The sequence below is a fragment of the Erinaceus europaeus genome, chromosome 3 (assembly GCF_950295315.1).
Source record: "Erinaceus europaeus chromosome 3, mEriEur2.1, whole genome shotgun sequence".
Classification (NCBI taxonomy): domain Eukaryota; kingdom Metazoa; phylum Chordata; class Mammalia; order Eulipotyphla; family Erinaceidae; genus Erinaceus; species Erinaceus europaeus.
In genome coordinates this window covers 42929399-42950575 of record NC_080164.1, presented here as the reverse complement: position 1 = coordinate 42950575, position 21177 = coordinate 42929399, and the positions used below count along the sequence as shown (strand labels likewise).

Sequence of the window (21177 nt, the reverse complement as noted above, 5' to 3'; positions counted from 1 at the left end):
TTTTAGCCATCAATCTCCCAAATTGTTTCCAGCCATCCCTGAACACCACTTTTTAGTCTTGCAAATTGTTACTACACCCCTTTCTGTGTACAGGCCACATGTGTCTATGCTCATCTGTAGCTTAGTGATTTTTACTTCTGTGTGTCTTTATTCCTTTCTTTCTCTCTCTTTTTCTTTCCTTCTTTCTTTCTTTCTTTCTTTCTTTCTTTCTTTCTTCCTTTTTTTTTCTTTCTTTAACTTAAGATCTGGATGTGGTGTGCCTCAGCTGCCAAGCTCCCAGTTTGGTGCCTTTTGTCCCAGAGTACGGCCTTTTAGTCCTGGGAATCTCTCCCTCACCTCTTTTCTGTTAAAGAGCCACACATGTCTACTTGGTGAGTTTCTGAAGAATCCTGGTTGTATTTTGCTGAATTTTCAGGTGATTTTCATTGCTTTTCCTAGTTGACCAAGAATAGCAAGGAATGAGTCTGCTGCCACTCCATAGCCACACCTCCAGAAATTTCCCTCAGTTATTCTAACATAGAGAAAAGGAATATGTACAAGGTCCTCATTTATTACCACTTACATAGGCAGTTGATCAGTTAAAGAATTTCGGTGGAAAAAATGTCTAACATTTTTTACAATTATGATGGTATTTTGGGCCATAGTGCCTGGTTGCCAAGTTTGTACTGGGTCAATTGATAGAAGACTATCAGGTGATTTTTTAAAAAAAATATTTATTTATTTATTCCCTTTTGTTGCCCTTTGTTGTTTTATTGTTGTAGTTATTCTTCTTGTCGTTATTGTTGAATAGGACAGAGAGAAATGGAGAGAGGAGGGGAAGACAGAGAGGGGGAGAGAAAGATAGATACCTGCAGACCTGCTTCACTGCCTGTGAAGTGACTCCCCTGCAGGTGGGGAGCCCAGGGCTCAAACCGGGATCCTTACCCAGTCCTTGCACTTTGCATCACATGCGCTTAACCTGCTGTGCTACCGCCAGACTCCCCTATCAGGTGATTTTTAAAATATAGTCCAATGGTGAGCCCATAGGGACAGATGTTAGATACAGTGGTTAAGTGGTACAGAGAAACCCTGACAAGAAGCATCCTTACTGTTAGTTCTAAGGACACAAAAAAGTCTACAGATAAGAAAGTGTTCTTCCTATCTAAACCTCTGAATCCAGTTGCAGACCTGGTATCTGGACACAGAACCATGGATCCCAGTCTCCACCTAGGACCCATGTGAGTGTTGGGAAATTGTGCATATGTGGTTATATCCCCCATGTTGTCCCCTCAGGGTATTGTCAATTCCCCGGGAGAGCTGTAATCCTATCTGGAATTCACTTCTGGAATGTCTCCCATAAAAGCCCTTCTTCTTCCGCCCCTTGCTCTGTTAGCCCCTTCACCTCCAGATTCTGCTGCGCATAGCGGGAGGCGGCCATTTTGCTAGCTCCACATGACCGGAACCGCTGCACTCTCACCCAACTCTGAGGTGCCCTCCTGAATAAATATTTGTGTCCCCTCTTAGCTTTGCTCGCTTCTCTCTCCACAGTGATGCAGCCCGACACCCAAGCCGGTCTCTGACTTTAGTACCTGCCCAAAATCAAGTCTGTGGACTGGCAACTTGCTGGAGGACATAAAAACTGAATCTGAACTCACCCTTGGTGTATAGGAATGTATTTATGAGCAAAGGAAGGGCAACACAACAAAGACATTGTGGCAGCAGCAGACGGCATTGACAGCATGGCTTGGCACGATGACACATGTAATGACAATTAAGTTGTGGCCAACAGAAGTGGCACAGCATCTAAAAGGATTGAGGAGACATTAAGAGACACAAAAGGAAAGTTCTAGGGTAGCATTCTAGGATATGAGGGGAGCAGGTGCTCCAAAGAGAAAAGATAATTTTGCAGAAAGTAGCTTTATAAGAAACTTAAAAATGACCATAATTGAAGTTATTAATATCGAAATAAGCTTACTTACAAGTTTACTTACATTCAAGAATCTTAAGTTAGAACTGACCACAGCAACAATCCCCCACACCACCATAAACCAGAGCTGAGCAGTGCTCTGGTTAAAAAAAAAGGGGGGGTTGGGGAGTCAGGCAATAGTAAAGAGCAAATAGTTAAGAGCACGTGGCGCAAAGTGCAAGGATCCCGGAGCTCCCGGCTCCCCACCTGCAGGGGAGTCGCTTCATAGGCAGTGAGGCAGGTCTGCAGGTGTCTATCTTTCTCACCCCCTCTCTGTCTTCCCCTTCCCTCTCCATTTTTCTCTGTCCTATCCTACAACAACGACATCAATAACAATAACAACTACAACAATAAAATAACAAGGGCAACATAAGGGAATAAAGAAAGAAAGAATTGATGAGAGCATACTTGACTTTTTAACAAGCTTCACACAATTCTGGAATAATATTGTTAATAAACAGTTATATAGATAGAGCACTTTAAAGACATTAGTTTAGATACCAACATGTTTCTTGATATATTTTTGGTCCAGCAAATACAACTTTAGAATCTCCCTCTCTCAAGTCAGAGACTGGAAACTAAAAGTCAGCTTTATATCAATCTAGTTGACTAAAGTCACAAACATTTTAAAGTGACAAAGACAGAAGCAAAGCCCAATTTAATTTAGTATATAAGACACGTGTTTTAAAGGATAAAACCTATGTGTTTGGACAGAAAGGACATTTTACCTTACAGTCATTTAAGATACAGTGAAATTGAATAAAACACATAATAAAGAACTAGCTGTTTATGAGTTAAAACTGCCAGATTCTCTCCTGTCATCGCTGGCAGGATGGCTTATGGAAAGCAGGCTGCAGGAGTCCAGGTTTCTATCAGTAGCAGGTTAGCATCAACTCAAGCAAACTTGTAGCAAAGAAAACAGGAGTTAAAAGTATAGAACAGGCATGATAGAAGGACAGGAAAAGGTCTGTGAACCAGCTGTACCAGGCTACCAGAAGAACATATTTTACCTTCTTTTTAAAAAAATTTAATTTATAAAATGGAATTATTTATTTATTTATTCCCTTTTGTTGCCCTTGTTGTTTTATTGTTGTAGTTATTGTTGTTATTACTGATGTCATTGTTGTTGGATAGGACAGAGAGAAATGGAGAGAGGAGGGAAAGATACAGAGGGGGAAAGAAAGACACCTGCAGACCTGCTTCACCACTTGTGAAGCCACTCCTCTGCAGGTGGGGAGCCGGGGGCTCGAGCCTGGATACTTATGTCAGTCCTGGGGCTTTGCGCCACGTGCGCTTAACCTGCTGTGCAACCTCCTGACTCCCTAAAATGGAAATATTGACAAGACTGTAGGATAAGAGGGCTACCTTTCCACACAATGCTCATATTCAGTGTCCTCCCTAGATAGCTTCCCTAGTCTTTATCCCTCTGGGAGTATGGACCCAGGATCGTTGTGGGGTGCAGAAGATATTTTGCCTTCTTATGGTCAAAGATGCACAGAGAATCTGGGAGAAAGAATAAGGAAGTTACACAGGTTTTAGAAATCGAATAAACAAGTTAAGAAATAGTCATCAAGAGAAAGGTAGGGTGGACAGTAAAAAGAGCAATCTGTTTCACAAGTGAGACAGAGAGAGGCCAGTCAGCAAGGAGCTAACTCCCTCTAGCTGGGCAGGAATACCTTGGTTATATATATTTCAGTGGGAGCTGGGTCTGTTGGAAACTGGGTGAAGGAATGTGCCAGTAGCTAGCTACCTTGGTGCCAGAGGGGCAAATTTCTATTCAGTTGCATCCATTCAATGGCTAGGCATTGAGGCCTTATCTTTTGGTATGCAGAATGAATGGAAACTGACTGTAGAGTTCTTGCAGAGTAAATACCTGAAGCTTGGGGTTTTTACCTGAACTGCTACTATTGTCAGCCTGGCAAAAAGCTATACTTCATATACAGTTTTATGACACAGTGTAAGACTTTCTGAGAATTATGATTGTAACTGTTGAAGGTATGGGGACACAGAAATTTGGAGATGGATGCATGTGGAACCATACCACTGTAATCTTATAATCTTGTAAACTGTTATTAAATCACTAATAAAAATATATACAGTTAAATTAAAAATGTGAACAATATATTGACGTTCCTTTCTTTCTTTCACCAGAGTACTTCTCAGCTTTGGCTTATGGGGGTTGAACCTGGGACCCTCAGAGGTTAGGCACTAAAACCTTTTAGCATAATCACTATGCTATCTCCCTATCCTGAATTTAATTTTTTTTTTTTAGCCTCCAGGGTTATTGCTGGGACTCCGTACCTGCACTATGAATCCACTGCTCCTGGAGGCCATTCTCTACATTTTGTTGTTGTTGTCATTGTCATTATTGCTATTGTTGTTGTTGTTGTTGGACAGGACAGAGAGAAATCAAGAGAGAAGGGAAAGACAGAGAGGGGGAGAGAAAGAGACACCTGTAGACCTGCTTCACTGCCTGTGAAGCGACCTTCCTGCAAGAAGGGAGCCAGGGGCTGGAACCGGGATCTTTACTCCTGTCCTTGCACTTTGCGCCATGTGTCCTTAGCCTGGTGCACTACTGCCTGGCCCACTGAATTTAATATTTTAAAGAGGTGGCTGAGTAAAGCTTACTTGGTAAGCAAGTGCACCTTACCATGTGCAAAGACCAAGGTTTGAGCCCCCAGCCCTTATGGAAGCACCATAAAAGGGAAGCTTCATTAGCTGTGGAGCAGTGCTAAGGTGACTCTCTCTCTTTCTCTGTTTCTCACTCAGCCATCTAGAGAAAAAAAGAAAGAAAAGTCCACTGGAAGAAATGGAACAGCACAGGTTCCATAGTGGCCAAAAGAGAAGGAAGGAAAGAAAGAAAGAAATTTATTATTAATGAAGGAAATGCATATAGAAGAACAAAAAAATTGGCAAAAATTTTGTGTGTTCCTGGACTGAACACACAAAATTGTTGTTGTTGTAGTTATTAATTGTTGTTGATCATGATGTCATCATTGTTGGATAGGACAGAGAGAAATGGAGAGAGGAAGGGAAGAAAGATAGATGCCTGCAGACCTGCTTCACCGCTTGTGAAGTGACTCCCCTGCATGAGGGGAGCGGGGGCTTGAACCACGATCCTTATGCAGGTCCTTGCACTTGGTGCCATGTGAGCTTAACCTGCTGCGCTATCGCCCATCTCCCTCTCTGTCCTTTAAGAGAGAGAGAAAGATAAACAGGAACAGAGAGAAGGGGGGCTGGGTGATGACACATCTTGTTGAGCACACATGTTACAGTGCCCAAGGACCCAGGTTTGAGCCCCTGGTCCCCACGTGCAGGGGGAAAGCTTCACAAATGGTGAAGTAGGGCTGCTGGTGTCTCTCTGTCTCTGTCCCTACCTATCACCCCCTTCCCTCTCAATTTCTGGCTGTCTCTATCCAATAAATAAGAAAGGAAGGAAGGGGGAGTCGGGTTGTAGCTCAGCGGGTTAAGCGCAGGTGGCGCAAAGCACAAGGTCGGCATAAGGATCCCGGTTCGAGCCTCCGGCTCCCCACCTGCAGGGGAGTCGCTTCACAAGCGGTGAAGCAGGTCTGCAGGTGTCTATCTTCCTCTGCCCCTCTCTGTCTTCCCCTCCTCTCTCCATTTCTCTCTGTCCTATCTAACAATGACAACATCAATAACAATAATAACTACAACAACAATGAAAAACAGGGACAACAAAAGAGAAAATAAATAAATAAAATATTAAAAAAATTAAAAAAAAAGAAAGGAAGGAAGGAAAGAAGGAAGAGAGAAAAAGAAAGAAACAGAGAGAGGAAGAGACACCAGTGCACCAAAGCACCCCTTGGAGCCACAGCACTCCTGTAAGCTGTACCCAGGTTCTAGCCTGAGTCAGGCATATGGCAAAGCAGAAGGAGAGCTATCTTTGTTGAGGCCAGGCAATGACAGAAAGTACCTGGAGGAACACGGATACTGCTGTGCTATCCCAGAGCATATTCTCTAGGCACATCTTTCCCCTTCCACTGGGGGAGGAACTTGTTGCTCAGGGGAATGGGAGTGGTAACAGGTGTGGGTGTGGATGTGGCTTAGAAAGGAGGTGAAGGTGGGGCTTGGATCTAAACTAGTGCTATGGTTGTGGGCTCTCTCTGCTGATGTGGGCTCGCTCTCTCTCTCTCTCTCTCTCTCTCTCTCTCTCTCTCCCTCCCTCTCTCTCCCCACGTGTACTTCAGAACATGTGGGTTTTCTCAATTTTTCTGAATAAAGCTTAAAATTCCTGAAAATCATGCTTTCTCAATTCTTTGTTGAGATTATGTGTGACAAAACATATGGGGAACAAATGTTTTTTTAGCATAAGCCCTTCCCACAATATATATGAGAAATGCTTATGCTAAATAACTACCAATCACTTATGTGAAATTCAAATGCATTGTGGCAGCCTGCATTTTTGTACGGAAGTCCTAGTCTACAGATACTAGAGAGTAGCCTAGTGTGATGCTGGCAACAAGGACATGTGCGGGAGGACTAGCAAGAGAATTTTCCCTCTGCCTGAGGATCAGAGAGAGCTGCCAGTGAAGGGGAGAGGCCCAGAGAGCCCGCTTGGGTCAGGAAGAAGTAAGTCTCCATGAGTGCTAATTAGGTACCTGATTGGGTGTTTTTTTAAATTTCTTTACTTTAATGGTTTACAGTTGACAGTAAAATACAATAGTTTGCACATGCATACCATTTCCCAGTTTTTGACATAACAATACAACACCCACTAGGTCCTCCTCTGTTATCATGTTCCAGGACCTGAACCCCACTCCCCACCTACCCCCCAACCACAACAGAGACTTTTAGTTTGGTGCAATACACCGTCTCCAGTACCTGATTGTGTTTTGAATCTCTGTCTGCAGTCACGAGGGAGATTTTCTCAGAAGCCAGCCATAAAGAGGCTAGAAGATTTACTGAAGTCACCAAAGTGACATCTTCAAGAGAGTGGAGGGTTGGAGAAGGAAACTTCCACAGAGAGTGAGGCTATCAGCACAGCAGAGGAAAACCCAAACAGTCACCACCACCACCACCAAAACCCATTCAGTGAAAAAAAAAAAAAAAAAAAATCTTAATTACATTAATACAAACCCATAGGAAAAAAAACAAAGAGCCGAAAATTTAGAGTTAAAGTTTAACGTGGAATGAAATACAAACAAAATGAAATACAAACAAGTGAAAAATATTCTTTCTGGGAACAGACCAGTCTGTAGAGACAGGCAGTGGAGTCTGAGTGGCAGAGGTGAGAAGTAACGGATAGTGGGTGGGTACGAATGGGTTGGTATTACTTAAACAGATAGAGTTTTTGTTTGAAGAGGTAGAAAAAAAGTTGTCCAACTAGATAGTTCTGAGAGTTAAATGACTATGAGGGTGGCCAATGCTAGAAAACTGTATACTTGAAATATATCGACCTTACATTTATTAATATTAAAAGGTATACTTGAAATTTATTAATACATCATATATATGTACACCGTAATTAAGCAAACAAGAAGGAAAGAGGACACTTTCTTCCCTGCAGAACAGGATTAAAAAAAAAAAACAGCCTGAGTTATTTAGACGTGTGAATGAAATAATAAAGTACCTTTCAGCTCTAGCCTCACTGAGAGCACTGTCCTTCCACCCACATCTCACCTGATGCCACAGGAGCCTGAGTTTTCAGAGCCTCCACTCTGCCCTCAGCCTCTGACAGTACCCCGGCGAGACTGACCAGGGCCTATTTCACCTGTGAGAACCAGGTACTGGGCAGAGATCACATTGGCTGGCACCTAGATATGTGATAACCATAAACCCCAGGCTAATGAGCTGGGCTAGGGCTGAACAATGACTCTGTGTCATTGTGAGGAAATTACTTAGACGGGGAGGCTTGGTCTAGGGAACTTAGGTCCTCACATTTGAGGGTAGCCTACACTACCTCCCAGGCTAATTCAGAATGCAGCGTCTCCCACCCAACACCCCCATGCTCCCAGATACCCACCTTGAGTGCCTCTACACAGCTACTAGGAGCCTGGGCATTGTACCACTGTGAAAACTTGTGGCCTAATACCAGAGATCAGAGTTCAAGTGCCCCAGCTGGCACACACAGTTTATAGCTGTGCTTCTCCCTGCCAAGGCTCTGTGTATACTAAAAATACTACACTTAATCTTAGCCAAAAGGCCGAGAAGCAATTATATGTACTAAAAATAAAAATTGATACTGTCACGTCCTTCCACTTAACACCAGTAGACTCCACTAAGAAATAGGGAACTTGTGGGACAATGGTAGCACTGTGGATAAAGTTTTGGACTCTCAATATTGAGGCCCAAGTTTGATCCCTAGCATTGCATGTGTCAGAATAAAAGTCTGGTTCTTTCTTTCCTCTTCCTCCTCTCTCACTAATAAATACCCTCTTTTTTTTTTTAAAGAAGAGAATTTATATTATCAAAATGACAGGTAATTTAGGAAAAATAAAATGCCAGTCATCACTTATCAAATTTTCTATTTCTTTCACCTGAAGACAGCTCCCTCATGGTGTAGTTAAGAGATCTTAGCTATTCTGCTCTTATCCCTCCAGTGAAATTGTGAAGGGAAAAAAGAGTAAGGAGATGGAACAACGTAAGGAGGAAGAGTTTTTATCAAGCCCGTTGAGCTGGCAAAGAATTTACTTTTATTCTTCCTCACAAGGAGTGGGACAGGTTTATTTCTTTCTTAGTTAGGGAACCAGAAAGGGACCAATATCCTCTGTGCACCAGAAATCATTAGAAACATGGGAAGAATGGTTCAATCAAGAGAAGTCATTTTCCTTTTTATTTGGGCACATAAAGAAAAAATAGGAAAAAAGATGAATAAACTCTAAAAACATTTCAGTCTCCACCCAAAAATTTTTTTAAAAAAAGGAGGAGGAGGAGATAATGATCCAGGGGCTGGCATATTTCGTTATGAGCATATATCACCATACATGTGAATCCGGGTTCAAGCCCCTACTCCCCACCTGCGGGGTGGGAAGCTTCATGAGCAGTGAAGCAGGTCTACAGGTACCTATCTTTTTCTCTCCCTCTCTATCTCCCCTTCCCTCTCAATTTCCCTGGCCTATCAAATAAAAATAAAGTAGAAAAAACAAAAATGGTTGCCAGCAGCTAACTCAAAGTTCAGGACCTTGCCCTCACTGTAGAGCAGCAATGGTAGAAACTGCCCCACTCTCTGAAGGGAGGTTGGGTCAACCTACCATGCCACTCAAGGAAGACAGGTCCTGAAATGAGTGCAGCCTAGAATACTCCTAGCTATGACTATAGACTGTGGGCTCAGACTGACAGAAACTCAGAGGTTACACAGGCTCTTATGCTAAATATAAATAGACATGGGCCCTGGGTCAGATTGATGGGGTTAACAGTTAATGGTATTTATATATTTCCTCATATTTGGGAGCTACTCTATTGCCTAATCCAGCTTTCTAGGCCTATTCCAAACTCTGACACCATCTTCCCAGATAATACCTTTAGTTCATCTGCATGCAAGCTATCAGACTCAGGCAATGATTCCTAAAGTCATGGGCCACATGGAACATACCTAAAAGACACTTTCTAGTTTCTTCCCACACGAAGATCCCTGGTTTCATTTCCTCTATTCCTACTTTTGAATTCCTGTTTATTGAATAATTTGCTTTGTATCTTACCACCTTTTAGCTACCAAGTTGCAGATGCTACCATGACATCATCCTGACCTCCCCAGGCAGATGACCTCACCAATGTGTCCCAGAACCTCACATTTCTAGAACCTTACCCCACTAGGGAAAGATATAAACAGGCTATGGATCAACTTGCTAATGATCATGACCATCAGAGAAGCAATTACAGAAGCCAGACTTTTCACCTTCTAGACCCCATAAGGAATTTTGGTCCATACTCCCAGAGAGGAGTAAACAATAGGAAAGCTCCCAATGAAGGGGATGGGACATGGAACTCTGGTGGTGGGGACTGTGTGGAATTGTACCCATTATCTTACAATCTTGTTAATCATTATTAAATCACTAGTAACTTCTTTTTAATTGGAAGGTCTAATCCATGGGATACATGTATATATCCTACCTATAAACTTAACTGAAATTACATTTGATCACAATGGGAGTTTTCTTATAACAAGGTTCCAGCTTTCCAGTTGCTCTCAGCAGTCAAGAGGATGCTTTGTTCCCATCTAGGACACCAGAATCACCCACCAAATAATAGTCATCGCATTGTATAAAGGGAGGACAAACTGGTTTTAAGAGTCACATTTGAGAGCTACCTGGGAAGAGTTGTGTACTGTTCATGCCAGATTGTTCACTCCAAGCTAGTCTTCAAACTTGGCTCTGAAATAAGATTTTCCTTTCCTCCAGGCAATGCTGATAATTTCTTCAGTCAAGACCCTATGAGGGGGCCCGGGTGGTAGTGCAGCGGGTTAAGCGCACATGGTGTGAAGCCCAAGAATTGGCTCAAGGATCCCAGTTCAAGCCCAGGGGCAACAACAAAGGTAACAAAAATGGAGAAAAAATGACCTCCAGGATCAGTGGATTCCTAGTGCAGACGCTGAGCCCCAGCAATAACCCTGGAGGCAAAAAACAAACCTCAATGAGTCAAGGTCAAGTGGTGGGAAATCCAGTAGAACATTCAAGGACCTAGGTTCAAGGTGCAGGCTGCCAGCCCCCACCTGCAGGGTAGGAAGCTTTACAAACAGTGAAGCAATGCTGTAGGTCTCTCTCTCTCTCTCTCCCTCTCTCTCTCTCTCTCTCTCTCTCTCTTCCCCTTCCCTCTCAATTTATCTCTATCTCTATCCACAAATAAATAAATAAAGGAATCTATAAATTAATTTAATTCAAAGACAATCTATGGTGTAGTGGGCTACTTGAAAACCAGAGAAGGCAAATCAGTAAACCAGTATAGCTAATACAGAAAATAAAAATGTATCTTGATTTCATTATTAATTTTAAAAAATGCACAGAGGCAAATAAAATGTATCATTTACACTCTGGATTAGTAAAATTCCGACATATTGCTGGGGATCAAACCTGAGGCCTCATGCATGCACTCTGCTACCGAGTCAATTCACAGCTCCAATTTTCATTGGATATAGGTAAATAGAAACTTCCATAGTTATATAAATATAGAGGTGGTTTTTATTAAAACATCAAATTGTAGCTATATAATATTTAGTAACATATTTATACATAATAAATGACAACAATGATATGGGATGGGGGTAGATAGCATAATGGCTAAGCAAACAGACTGTCATGCCTGAGGCTCCATAGTCCCATACCACCATAAACCAGAGCTAAGCAGTGCTCTAGTTAAAACAAACAAGTAACGATATGTTATTCTATTAATTTTATTTTCTACATTTACATAATAAATGCCTAAATATTTTTAAACTTATAAAAATACTTGGGTTTTACAAAATAGTCATTTTATAATTTTGTTGGAGAAACAGACACAAATGCTTGTGACTATAGTATCCACAGAAACCACCTGTTTTTCACTTTACTTCTCTCACATGGTTGTGGGAGTCAATTTGGAGTTTCATCAGGCACGGCATGCCCTTTACTCACTGATCCACTTCCCAATAACTTGGGAAAACTTGAATTCCAGTGTGGTGTGCTGAGTTGGGGGTAGGAAGAGACTGACTGACTCCTGGGTCACATTTTGGTAAGTACGCACTCTCCTAGGTGACTTATCTTGCTGAACAACCCATGATATTTGAGTCAATTACTATCATTATTGTTATTTTCTTTTTAATTTTTTTTTTATTTAAGAAAGGAGACATTAACAAAACCATAGGATAAGAGGGGTACAGTTCCACACAGTTCCCACCACCCGATCTCCATATCCCATCCCCTCCCCTGATAGCTTTCCCATTCTCTGTCCCTCTGGGAGCATGGACCCAGGGTCATTGTGGGTTGCAGAAGGTGGAAGGTCTGGCTTCTGTAATTGCTTCCCCGCTGAACATGGGCGTTGACTGGTTGATCCATACTCCCAGTCTGCCTCTCTCTTTCCCTGGTAGGGTGGGTCTCTGGGGAAGTGGAGCTCCAGTACACATTGGTGGGGTCGTCTGTCCAGGAGAGTCTGGTCGGCATCGTGCTGGCATCTGGAACCTGGTGGCTGAAAAGAGAGTTAACATACAAAGCCAAACAAATTGTTGAACAACCATGAACCTAAAGGCTGGAATAGTGCAGATGAAGTGTTGGGAGGTATTCTCTGCAGGCTCTTGTGTACTTCAGCTTTCAGGTATATATTTTCCCCTAGTTTATGGGCACATGTGAACACATGATCTATCTCAGGGGACCTGGACTATATATAGGTTTCGGGACTTTATTGGGGAGTGGACCACCTGGAATGGAATTAGAAAATACTATGAAAGGAGAGGTCTCACCAAGTGATGAAGCTGAAGGGGTATCATTTCAAACCTGAAGTCTCTGGACACAGTCTGAAGTGAAGCATGCTGGGGTGGCACTGCGTTGATTGGGTTGCCATCCGCGGATGCAATATTACTTGATTTGGATTGAGAGAAGCATGCAGGAAAGTGGGCCCCACCCTAAGGTTTCAGGACTTGGGGAAATATAGGCTCTATAGTGGAAATGTGAGGTTCCTGCTGTCTTAGGGTTCAAGAAGACAATGGATAGTTATTGTTATCATCACATTGTTTGGTGATTGGGTTAACTTTGAAAAGTCCCTTTGTTAGGGTTTGGGGTATAATACCCAGCATCTTGTATATAGTTGTGCTACCAGTTGCTTCTGTTCTCCCTGGTCTAGGCTTTTGAGAGAGTCAACATATCAAAGACAGCCTACATATTAAAAAAATTCAGTCTGTGTTTTAACAAGTTCTAGACATATGACCAATTTTTCCTCTCTCATACTAATTAAATAGTGGTTTGTATGTCTACAAATTAACAGGAGTATACATAAACACCATTCCCACCACCAAAAGACTGTGTCCCATCCCAACCACACTCCCCCACCCCACCTCCCACAGCACCGGGAAGTCCAATGTCCACCCTCCCCTTCACCACAGGGTTTTTACTTTGGTGCCCTGCTCCATTATTGTTATTTTCTTAGTCAAGCACTACTCAGCTCTGGCTGATGGGGGTGCTGGGGATTGAACCTTGGACCTCAAAGCCTCAGGAAGGAAAATCATTTGCAGAACCTTTATACTGTCTCCTCAGCCCAACCCATGATATTTGATTAAGATGTTGAGAGACAAATAACAGGACAAGACAATCACAGCATAAACTGTTTACCACACACTCATGAGTTAATAAGAATGTTTATTACTATTTAGAGATTTCATCTTTTAGTAACATCTAGAAGCACTAGAAAAATAAATAGCGACAGCCCATTAGTAATAAATGAAGCAGAATCAACCAACACATCTTTTGGCTTCTGATGTGAAAAAGCAAACAACAGTTATTGTGTGGCCACATAAGATTTCAGGTCTGTCTGTCACATAACTAATCCTAACTAATCCATAAAAGTAGATCACAGGCCCTCTCTCTGTCTTAGCAACTTGCATCCTGAGCAGAGAGGAAGGAGTATTTAAATTTAATGATATAAATACGAGCAAGCCTCATGATGAAGGAGTAGAAGACCTGGTGGGTTTTCTGGAAGCCCATGCTCCGGTAGAGGCCTATGGCAGAGTACTGGATCTCACTAGTGCCGAGGACAACTGCACTGTAGCCCTGGTCTTGTCCAAACTGCAGGACAGTCCTAACCAGGGCTTTGGCTATCCCTTGACCTCGGTGCTCTGAGGCCACACTCATGTGAAGGAGCTCTAACTGCTTCTCCCTCGCAGCTGGCTCTTTCACGGGCAGGGCTCCCACCATGCCCACCACCTGCCCCTCAGACTCTGCCACCCAGAAGCAGGAGCCACGCTCACTGAAGTAGTTCTTAGTTATGTCTGACATGTCCGTGTTCAGAGACATGGCTATAAACTGGGTGTAGGGATACATGGCAAGAAACCTCAGGGCAACTAAGAAGGTGAGGTTGACCAGCAGTGCCAGGAGCCAGGATCCAGTGAGCAGGAATACAGTCAAGGGACCCCCAAGCAAGAGTATGAGAGTTCGAGGCAGCTTCAGGAAGTGGTGGAAGGCAGTAGAGACATGTTCTGACATCCCCTTGGAGAACAAGTCCCGGACACACTCATCATCCTTCTGCTGGTATTTGCGGATGTGGTAAGGAGCCATGGGAGATGTCAGTGTCTGAATCACCAGGTCCACGAGAGAGAAGACAAGGAGTCTCTACTGGTTGTTCCAGAGGCCCTGTGTGAAGACAGGAAGCCAGGTCATTATCCCTATGTCTCTTACCACTCAAGAAAGGAAGTGTCTTTGTCAGCTTTTCCAAGGGGAAATAGAGCACAGACAGTGCAGGTGCAGCTGAAGATCTGGATTGGATTCTGGATCCATCTCTTAAGCTTTTTAGCCATGGACATGACATATAACCTTCTGAGACATATAACCTTCAGAGTAAAATAACAGCCTGTTCATGGGTAATAAATAAGTCAATAAAAATCACACATGTAAGGCTTATAAAGTACCTTCTCGATCCAGCCCCACTCTGAACACTCACTTCTCCTTCTACCCACATTCTCTCATCTGATGCCACAAGAGCCTGAATGTTGAGGGCATTCTCCACTTTGCCTTCAGACTCTGACCAGTGTTCAGGAGATTGTGTCTAGGGTCTGCTCCATTTCTGGAAACCAGACTGTGGGCAACCATCATATCAGCTGACTCTCTGTGGGACTATGTGTAAGTTTGACAGAGCTTAGGGAATACTCCCCCCATCCTTAGATGGAGGTCTGGAAAAGACACCCCCTTGTTAGCCTCTCTCACTGAGATGAGCAAAGGGGAAAAACAGTCTCTCAAACTCAGTTCTGTTGTATGCTGCACATTGGTTTTGGTCTCACCACCCCCCCGCCTCTGGGAGATTGTGGTATGGCCCCTGTTAGTTTCATGGGCCCTCTTCTCCCCGCCCCCGGAACCCCTACAGAGTTCTGGCCGCAGCCACCGGAGGAGAAGGAGGCAGGACATATCTGTGTGGTGATTAGTTTGGGGAGTCCCTCTCTGCCGCCAGAGGAGAAAGACAGGAGAGCACATGTTGGCCCGCTCATGAATAAAGATTAAACTGCATTCTCAGCTCAGCCATGTGTCTCTGGTCGTCTCTGTTACCCGCCTGTGAAGCCAGCCTGGTTAAAACAACATATGGCACCTACAACGTGGGACATGACCTGCCCATCCCCCAGATAAGTGACAATTTGGCTACCTATGCACTATGGCCTTCTCTTCTACTTGTGAAGAGATCTCCAAAGGCCTCTGCCCTTTCTTCACGAGACTGTTTCGCTGTTTCTGGAACATTTATCTTTGGACCACTTTGTAGTTTCCGCCCAATGCCAGCCCACAGGAGCCCAACGCCAGCCTGCAGGAGCCCAACGCCACCCCACAGGAGCCCAGTGCCAGCCCGCATGAGCCGGCTTTCCGCCGTGTGGCGTGGGGCATTGGGCACGGGCTCCTCCCACACTGCTCAGCTGCTGAGAACAGGGCAGCAGGCATGGCGGACAAGGCTGCAGCCCATCATGGCCGCCACCACAGGGCACCTCGGCCCGTGCCTTCTGCACGGCTGGCCCACCTGCCCTCCTGCTATGAAGTCTGGGCAGATCCCGGACCACCCGGAGACCGCGGGCTCCCTGCCGAAACTGGGCCCCCTGGCAGAGATCCTCAACTCGGCTCTGAAGGCAGACAAGCTAGAATACACAGAGATCCATCCAGAGATCGCAACCTACAATTCCTAGAAGTGGAGCTGCACGGGAGGCCACCTCCGGATGGTGAACCCATGGTGTTTAAAATGACATGTCTTCATAAGAAAGGTTCTCTCCTTGTGTATTAAAGGTTCTCTCCTTGTGTTCTCTCCTTGTGTATTAAAGACCATGTTTATGTGTGTGTTTAAAGTTTGGTAAACATTAACTTTAAGGTTAAAAATATAACTTTAAGGCTATATTCTTACCAGGCAAAGTTAAATGAAAAAGGTTTTCAATGTAATTCTCATAAAGATAAAATTAACTTACATTTAAAGTCTGAGGTAAAAATTAGTTAAAAATCAATATATTTTAACTAAGTTGGTCTAAAAAAAAAAACCTGCGCACACCTAGGGTGTGTCTCCATCTTGAATGGGTGTAACAAAAGGTTAAAAAGATGTTGTTTAAAAGAACCAGTGCAACAAAAGGGAATAAATAAATAATAAAATATTTTTTTAAAAAGATGTTGTTGATATGTAAAACTCTCAAATTCCTTCTCAATTAGAAACATTAGATTGTGCTATGGTTATGCTAATGATTCTCATGCATGAGGCTTTTTTCCCCATGATTCTTCTGTTTACCTTTCCACATTCTATTGTTTAAACTTTAAACAACCTTAAAATCATACTAAAAAAGACTTCCAATTGTAATAGATTTATCAGTTGTGGTAAACTTCTAACTTGCTACAAGTTTTGTTTCATAAGTAAGTGAATTGCAGCTCTCAAGTTCTCTACAGAAAAGTGAATTCCCATGGCTGACATTCCACCATCGAGACAGACGTGCAACAATTCACCCCCCGGCGGATTTCGACTTCTGGAGGCGGAGATACGAGCAGCAGATCGCTTTCTCTTCTCTCCTCTCCTCTGCTCTCCCCTCCTCTCCCGGATCAACTAGGAATACCAAAGGAGACCACCCGGACCAAAACAAGACAGGACTAGAATGACCACAGGAACCCAGTAAATCACCCGTGAGTACAAACAGGTGTGGCTGGCGACAGAGAGGAGAGAGGGGCCTAAGAAGAGATTAAGTGACTGCTAGCAGTTCAACAGTTTATCAGTGGAGACACCACCTCCAGTCTGCTACACAACAAGGGGACAGTTGAAGGGAGGAAAGGACTCCCCAGAGACTCACCAAGTGCAACTCTGAGTCTCCATTGCTACTACCCTCAGAATCTGGAGCAGCAACAGGGAGGGACACCAGGGGACAGAGATCTAACCGGGAAACTCAGGAGAAGACCTATCCCTCGGTGGCATAGCTGAGGGTCTCTTTGTATAACCACTGCATTATCTCTGCCAAACCCTGCTTTATCTCTTGCTCAGGAATCAGTGATTAAGCTAAGAAGCCTATTGATAGTTTAAAAGCCCTCAGGCTCCCGTAGCCTACAGGGAAGAAAAAAAAAGAGGCTTTTACACCACTGAGCTCCAACTCAGGAATTGAAAAAACGGTTAACTTCCACCACAGTAAAACCTTTAATTAAATTACTGAGACACAAGTCAACACAGGCAATAGTGACCAATAATTTGAAAAGTACTGATAAAGGGAACTCATAACATAATATATAAAATGGTTAAAACAACAAGAAAAAATATTGGAGGCTCGAACCAGGACAAGAGTCCAGCTAAAAGTCCTCCAGAGGGTGAAGCACAAAATAACGAGTTCAACATCCAAACATTAGCTAAGGAAATAATAACAGGAGTGAGTAAATAATTTGAAAAAATTGTAATCAGAAATGCAGGAACAACAAATGAGAATATGGAAGAAAATTCTAATAATCTCATGGTTATTAGAGAGCTAAAAGCTGAAATCACTGAGCTAAGAAGGCAACTAGCTGAACAAGCTAAAACAGTATCAGAGCAGGGCAACAAAATAGATGAACTCCAGAAAGCAGTAGAGGGCAGAGAGAATAGAATCTATGAGGCTGAAGACAGAATTAGCAAGATTGAGGATGAACTAGAGACAACTAAAAAAGAAGTAAGAGATCTCAAAAAGAGATTAAGAGATGCTGAAAACAACAACAGAGTCCTATGGGATGACTTCAAAAGAAACAATATATACATTATTGGCTTACCAGAGGAAGAAAGAGAAGGAGAGGAAGAAAGCATTCTCCAGGCCATAATAGCTGAAAATTTCTCTAGTCTAGACAACACCAAAGACATAAAGATTCAAGAAGCCCAGAGGGTCCCAAACAGAATTAACCCAGACCTAAAGACACCAAGACATGTCATACTTAGAATGGAAAGGAATAAGAATAAAGAAAGGATCCTCTAGTCTGCAAGAGAAAAACAAAGAGTCACCTACAAAGGAAAACCCATAAGATTAGCAGCAGACTTCTCCATACAAACACTACAGGCCAGAAGAGAATGGCAAGATATCTATCAAGTGCTCAATGAGAAAGGCTTTCAGCCAAGAATACTATATGCTGCTAGACTGTCATTCAGACTAGATGGAAGCATCCAAACCTTCTCAGACAAGCAACAGTTGAAGGAAGCAACCATCACCAAGCCTGCCTTCAAAGAAGTTCTGAAAGGTCTCCTATAAACAACCAGACCACCACAAATAGGACATATATCAAAACACTCTAAAACTCTACAAGAATGGCGTTAAAATATCTTCAATCTTTGATATCAATAAATGTCAATGGCCTGAATTCACCTATTAAAAGACACAGAGTAGGAAGATGGATCAGAAAACACAACCCAACAATATGTTGTCTACAGGAAACTCACCTAACTCAACAAGACAAACACAGACTTAAAGTGAAAGGATGGAAAACTATCATACAAGCTAATGGCCCACAAAAAATGGCAGGAACAGCTATTCTCATATCTCCCTGATACCAACATCACCCTGATACCAAAAGCAGACAGGGACACAACCAAAAAAGAAAACTACAGACCAATATCTCTGAAGAACATACATGCGAAAATATTGAACAAAATTCTAGCCAACCGGATACAGCAGTATATCAAAAAGATTGTTCATCATGACCAAGTGGGGTTTATCCCAGGCATGCAAGGTTGTTTTAATATATGTAAATCAATCAATGTGATCCACCATATCAACAAAAGCAAGACCAAAAACCACATGGTCATATCATATCAATAGATGCAGAGAAAGCCTTTGACAAAGTACAACATCCCTTTATGATCAAAACACTACAAAAAATGGGAATAGATGGAAAATTCCTGAAGATAGTGGAGACTATATATAGCAAACCTACAGCCAACATCATACTCAATGGTGAAAAACTGGAAGCATTTCCCCTCAGAACAGGTACTAGACAGGGCTGCCCACTATCACCATTACTATTCAACATAGTGTTGGAAGTTCTTGCCATAGCAATCAGGCAGGAGCAAGGAATTCAAGGCATACAGCTCGGAAGAGAAGAAGTCAAACTCTCCTTATTTGCAGATGACATGATAGTATACATGGAAAAACCTAAGGAATCCAGCAAGAAGCTTTTGGAAATCATCTGACAATACTGTAATGTGTCAGGCTATAAAATTAACATTCAAAAGTCAGTGGCATTCCTCTATGCAAACACTAAGTTAGAAGAAATTGAAATCCAGAAATCAGTTCCTTTTTCTATAGCAACAAAAACAATAAAATATCTAGGAGTAAACCTAACCAAAGAAGTGAAAGACTTGTATACTGAAAATTATGAGTCACTACTCAAAGAAATTGAAAAGGACACAAAGAAGGGGAAAGATATTCCATGTTCATGGGTTGGAAGAATTAACATCATCAAAATGAATATATTACCCAGAGCCATCTACAAATTTAATGCTATCCCCATCAAGATCCCAAGCACATTTTTTAGGAGAATAGAACAAATGCTACAAATGTTTATCTGGAACTGGAAAAAACCTAGAATTGCCAAAACAATCTTGAGAAAAAAAAAACAGAACCGGAGGCATCACACTCCCAGATCTCAAACTGTCAAATTATAGGGCCATTGTCATCAAAACTGCTTGCTACTGGAACATGAACAGACACACTGACCAGTGGAATAGAATTGAGAGCCCAGAAATTAGGCCCCACATGTATGGACAGCTAATCTTTGACAAAGGGGCCCAGACTATTACATGGGGAAAGCAGAGTCTCTTCAACAAATGGTATTGGAAACAATGGGTTGAAACATGCAGAAAAATGAAACTGAATCACTGTATTTCACCAAATACAAAAGTAAATTCCAAGTGGATCAAGGACTTGGATGTTAGACCACAAACTATCAGATACTTAGAGGAAAATATTGGCAGAACTTTTTTCTGCATAAATTTTAAAGACATTTTCAATGAAACAAATCCAATTACAAGGAAGACTAAGGCAAGTACAAACCTATGGGACTACATCAAATTAAAAAGCTTCTTCACAGCAAAAGAAACCACTACCCAAACCAAGAGACCCCTCACAGAATGGGAGAAGATCTTTACATGTCATACATCAAATAAGAGTTTAATAACCAATATATATAAAGAGCTTGCCAGACTCAACAACAAGACAACAAATAACCCCATCCAAAAATGGGGGGAGGACTTGGACAGAATATTCACCACAGAAGAGATCCAAAAGGCTGAGAACACATGAAAAAAATGCTCCAAGTCTCTGATTGTCAGAGAAATGCAAATCAAGACATAAATGAGATATCACTTCACTCCTGTGAGAATGTCATACATCAGAAAAGGTAACAGCAGCAAATTCTGGAGAGGGTGTGGAGTCAAAGGAACCCTCCTGCACTGCTGGTGGGAATGTCAATTGGTCCAACCTCTGTGGAGAACAGTCTGGAGAACTCTCAGAAGGCTAGAAATGGACCTACCCTATGACCCTGCAATTCCCCTCCTGGGGATATATCCTAAGGAACCCAACACATCCATCCAAAAAGATCTGTGTACGCATATGTTCTTGGCGGCACAATTTGTAATAGCCAAAACCTGGAAGAAACCCAGGTGTCCAACAACAGATGAGTGGCTGAGCAAGTTGTGGTATATATACACGATGGAATACTACTCAGCTGTAAAAAATGGTGACTTCACCGTTTTCAGCCGATCTTGGATGGACCTTGAAAAAATCATGTTGAGTGAAATAAGTCAGAAACAGAAGGATGAATATGGGATGATCTCACTCTCAGGCCGAAGTTGAAAAACAAGAACAGAAAAGAAAACACAAGTCGAACCTGAAATGGAATTGGAGTATTACACCAAAGTAATTGACTCTGGGGTGGGTGGGTGGGTGGGGAGAATACAGGTCCATGAAAGATGATGAATGACATAGTGGTGGTTGTACTGTTAAATGGGAATCTGGGGAATGTTATGCATGTACAAACTATTGTATTTACTGTTGAATGTAAAGCATTAATTCCCCAATAAAGAAATAAATTATTAAAAAATAATTCCCCCCCTGGTATTCTTCAACGGACATCTGCTTTGGACTGGCA

General features: G+C 42.5%; 2 protein-coding genes across 5 annotated transcripts in view; both read right to left on the bottom strand.

The window, feature by feature from the left end:
- Positions 1 to 21177, bottom strand: part of LOC103114078 (putative N-acetyltransferase 8B) — a 60491-nt gene that overhangs the window by 12055 nt on the left and 27259 nt on the right. The gene's annotated exons all lie outside the window — the stretch shown is intronic.
- Positions 13208 to 21177, bottom strand: part of LOC103114079 (putative N-acetyltransferase 8B) — a 62191-nt gene continuing 54221 nt past the window's right edge. For all 3 annotated transcript variants that reach the window (XM_060187095.1, XM_060187094.1, XM_060187093.1), the window contains exon 2: positions 13208 to 14214. In XM_060187095.1, the coding sequence (XP_060043078.1) occupies positions 13456 to 14139 (684 nt within the window). In that variant the 5' untranslated portion in view covers positions 14140 to 14214 and the 3' untranslated portion in view covers positions 13208 to 13455. The remainder of the gene's footprint in view (positions 14215 to 21177) is intronic.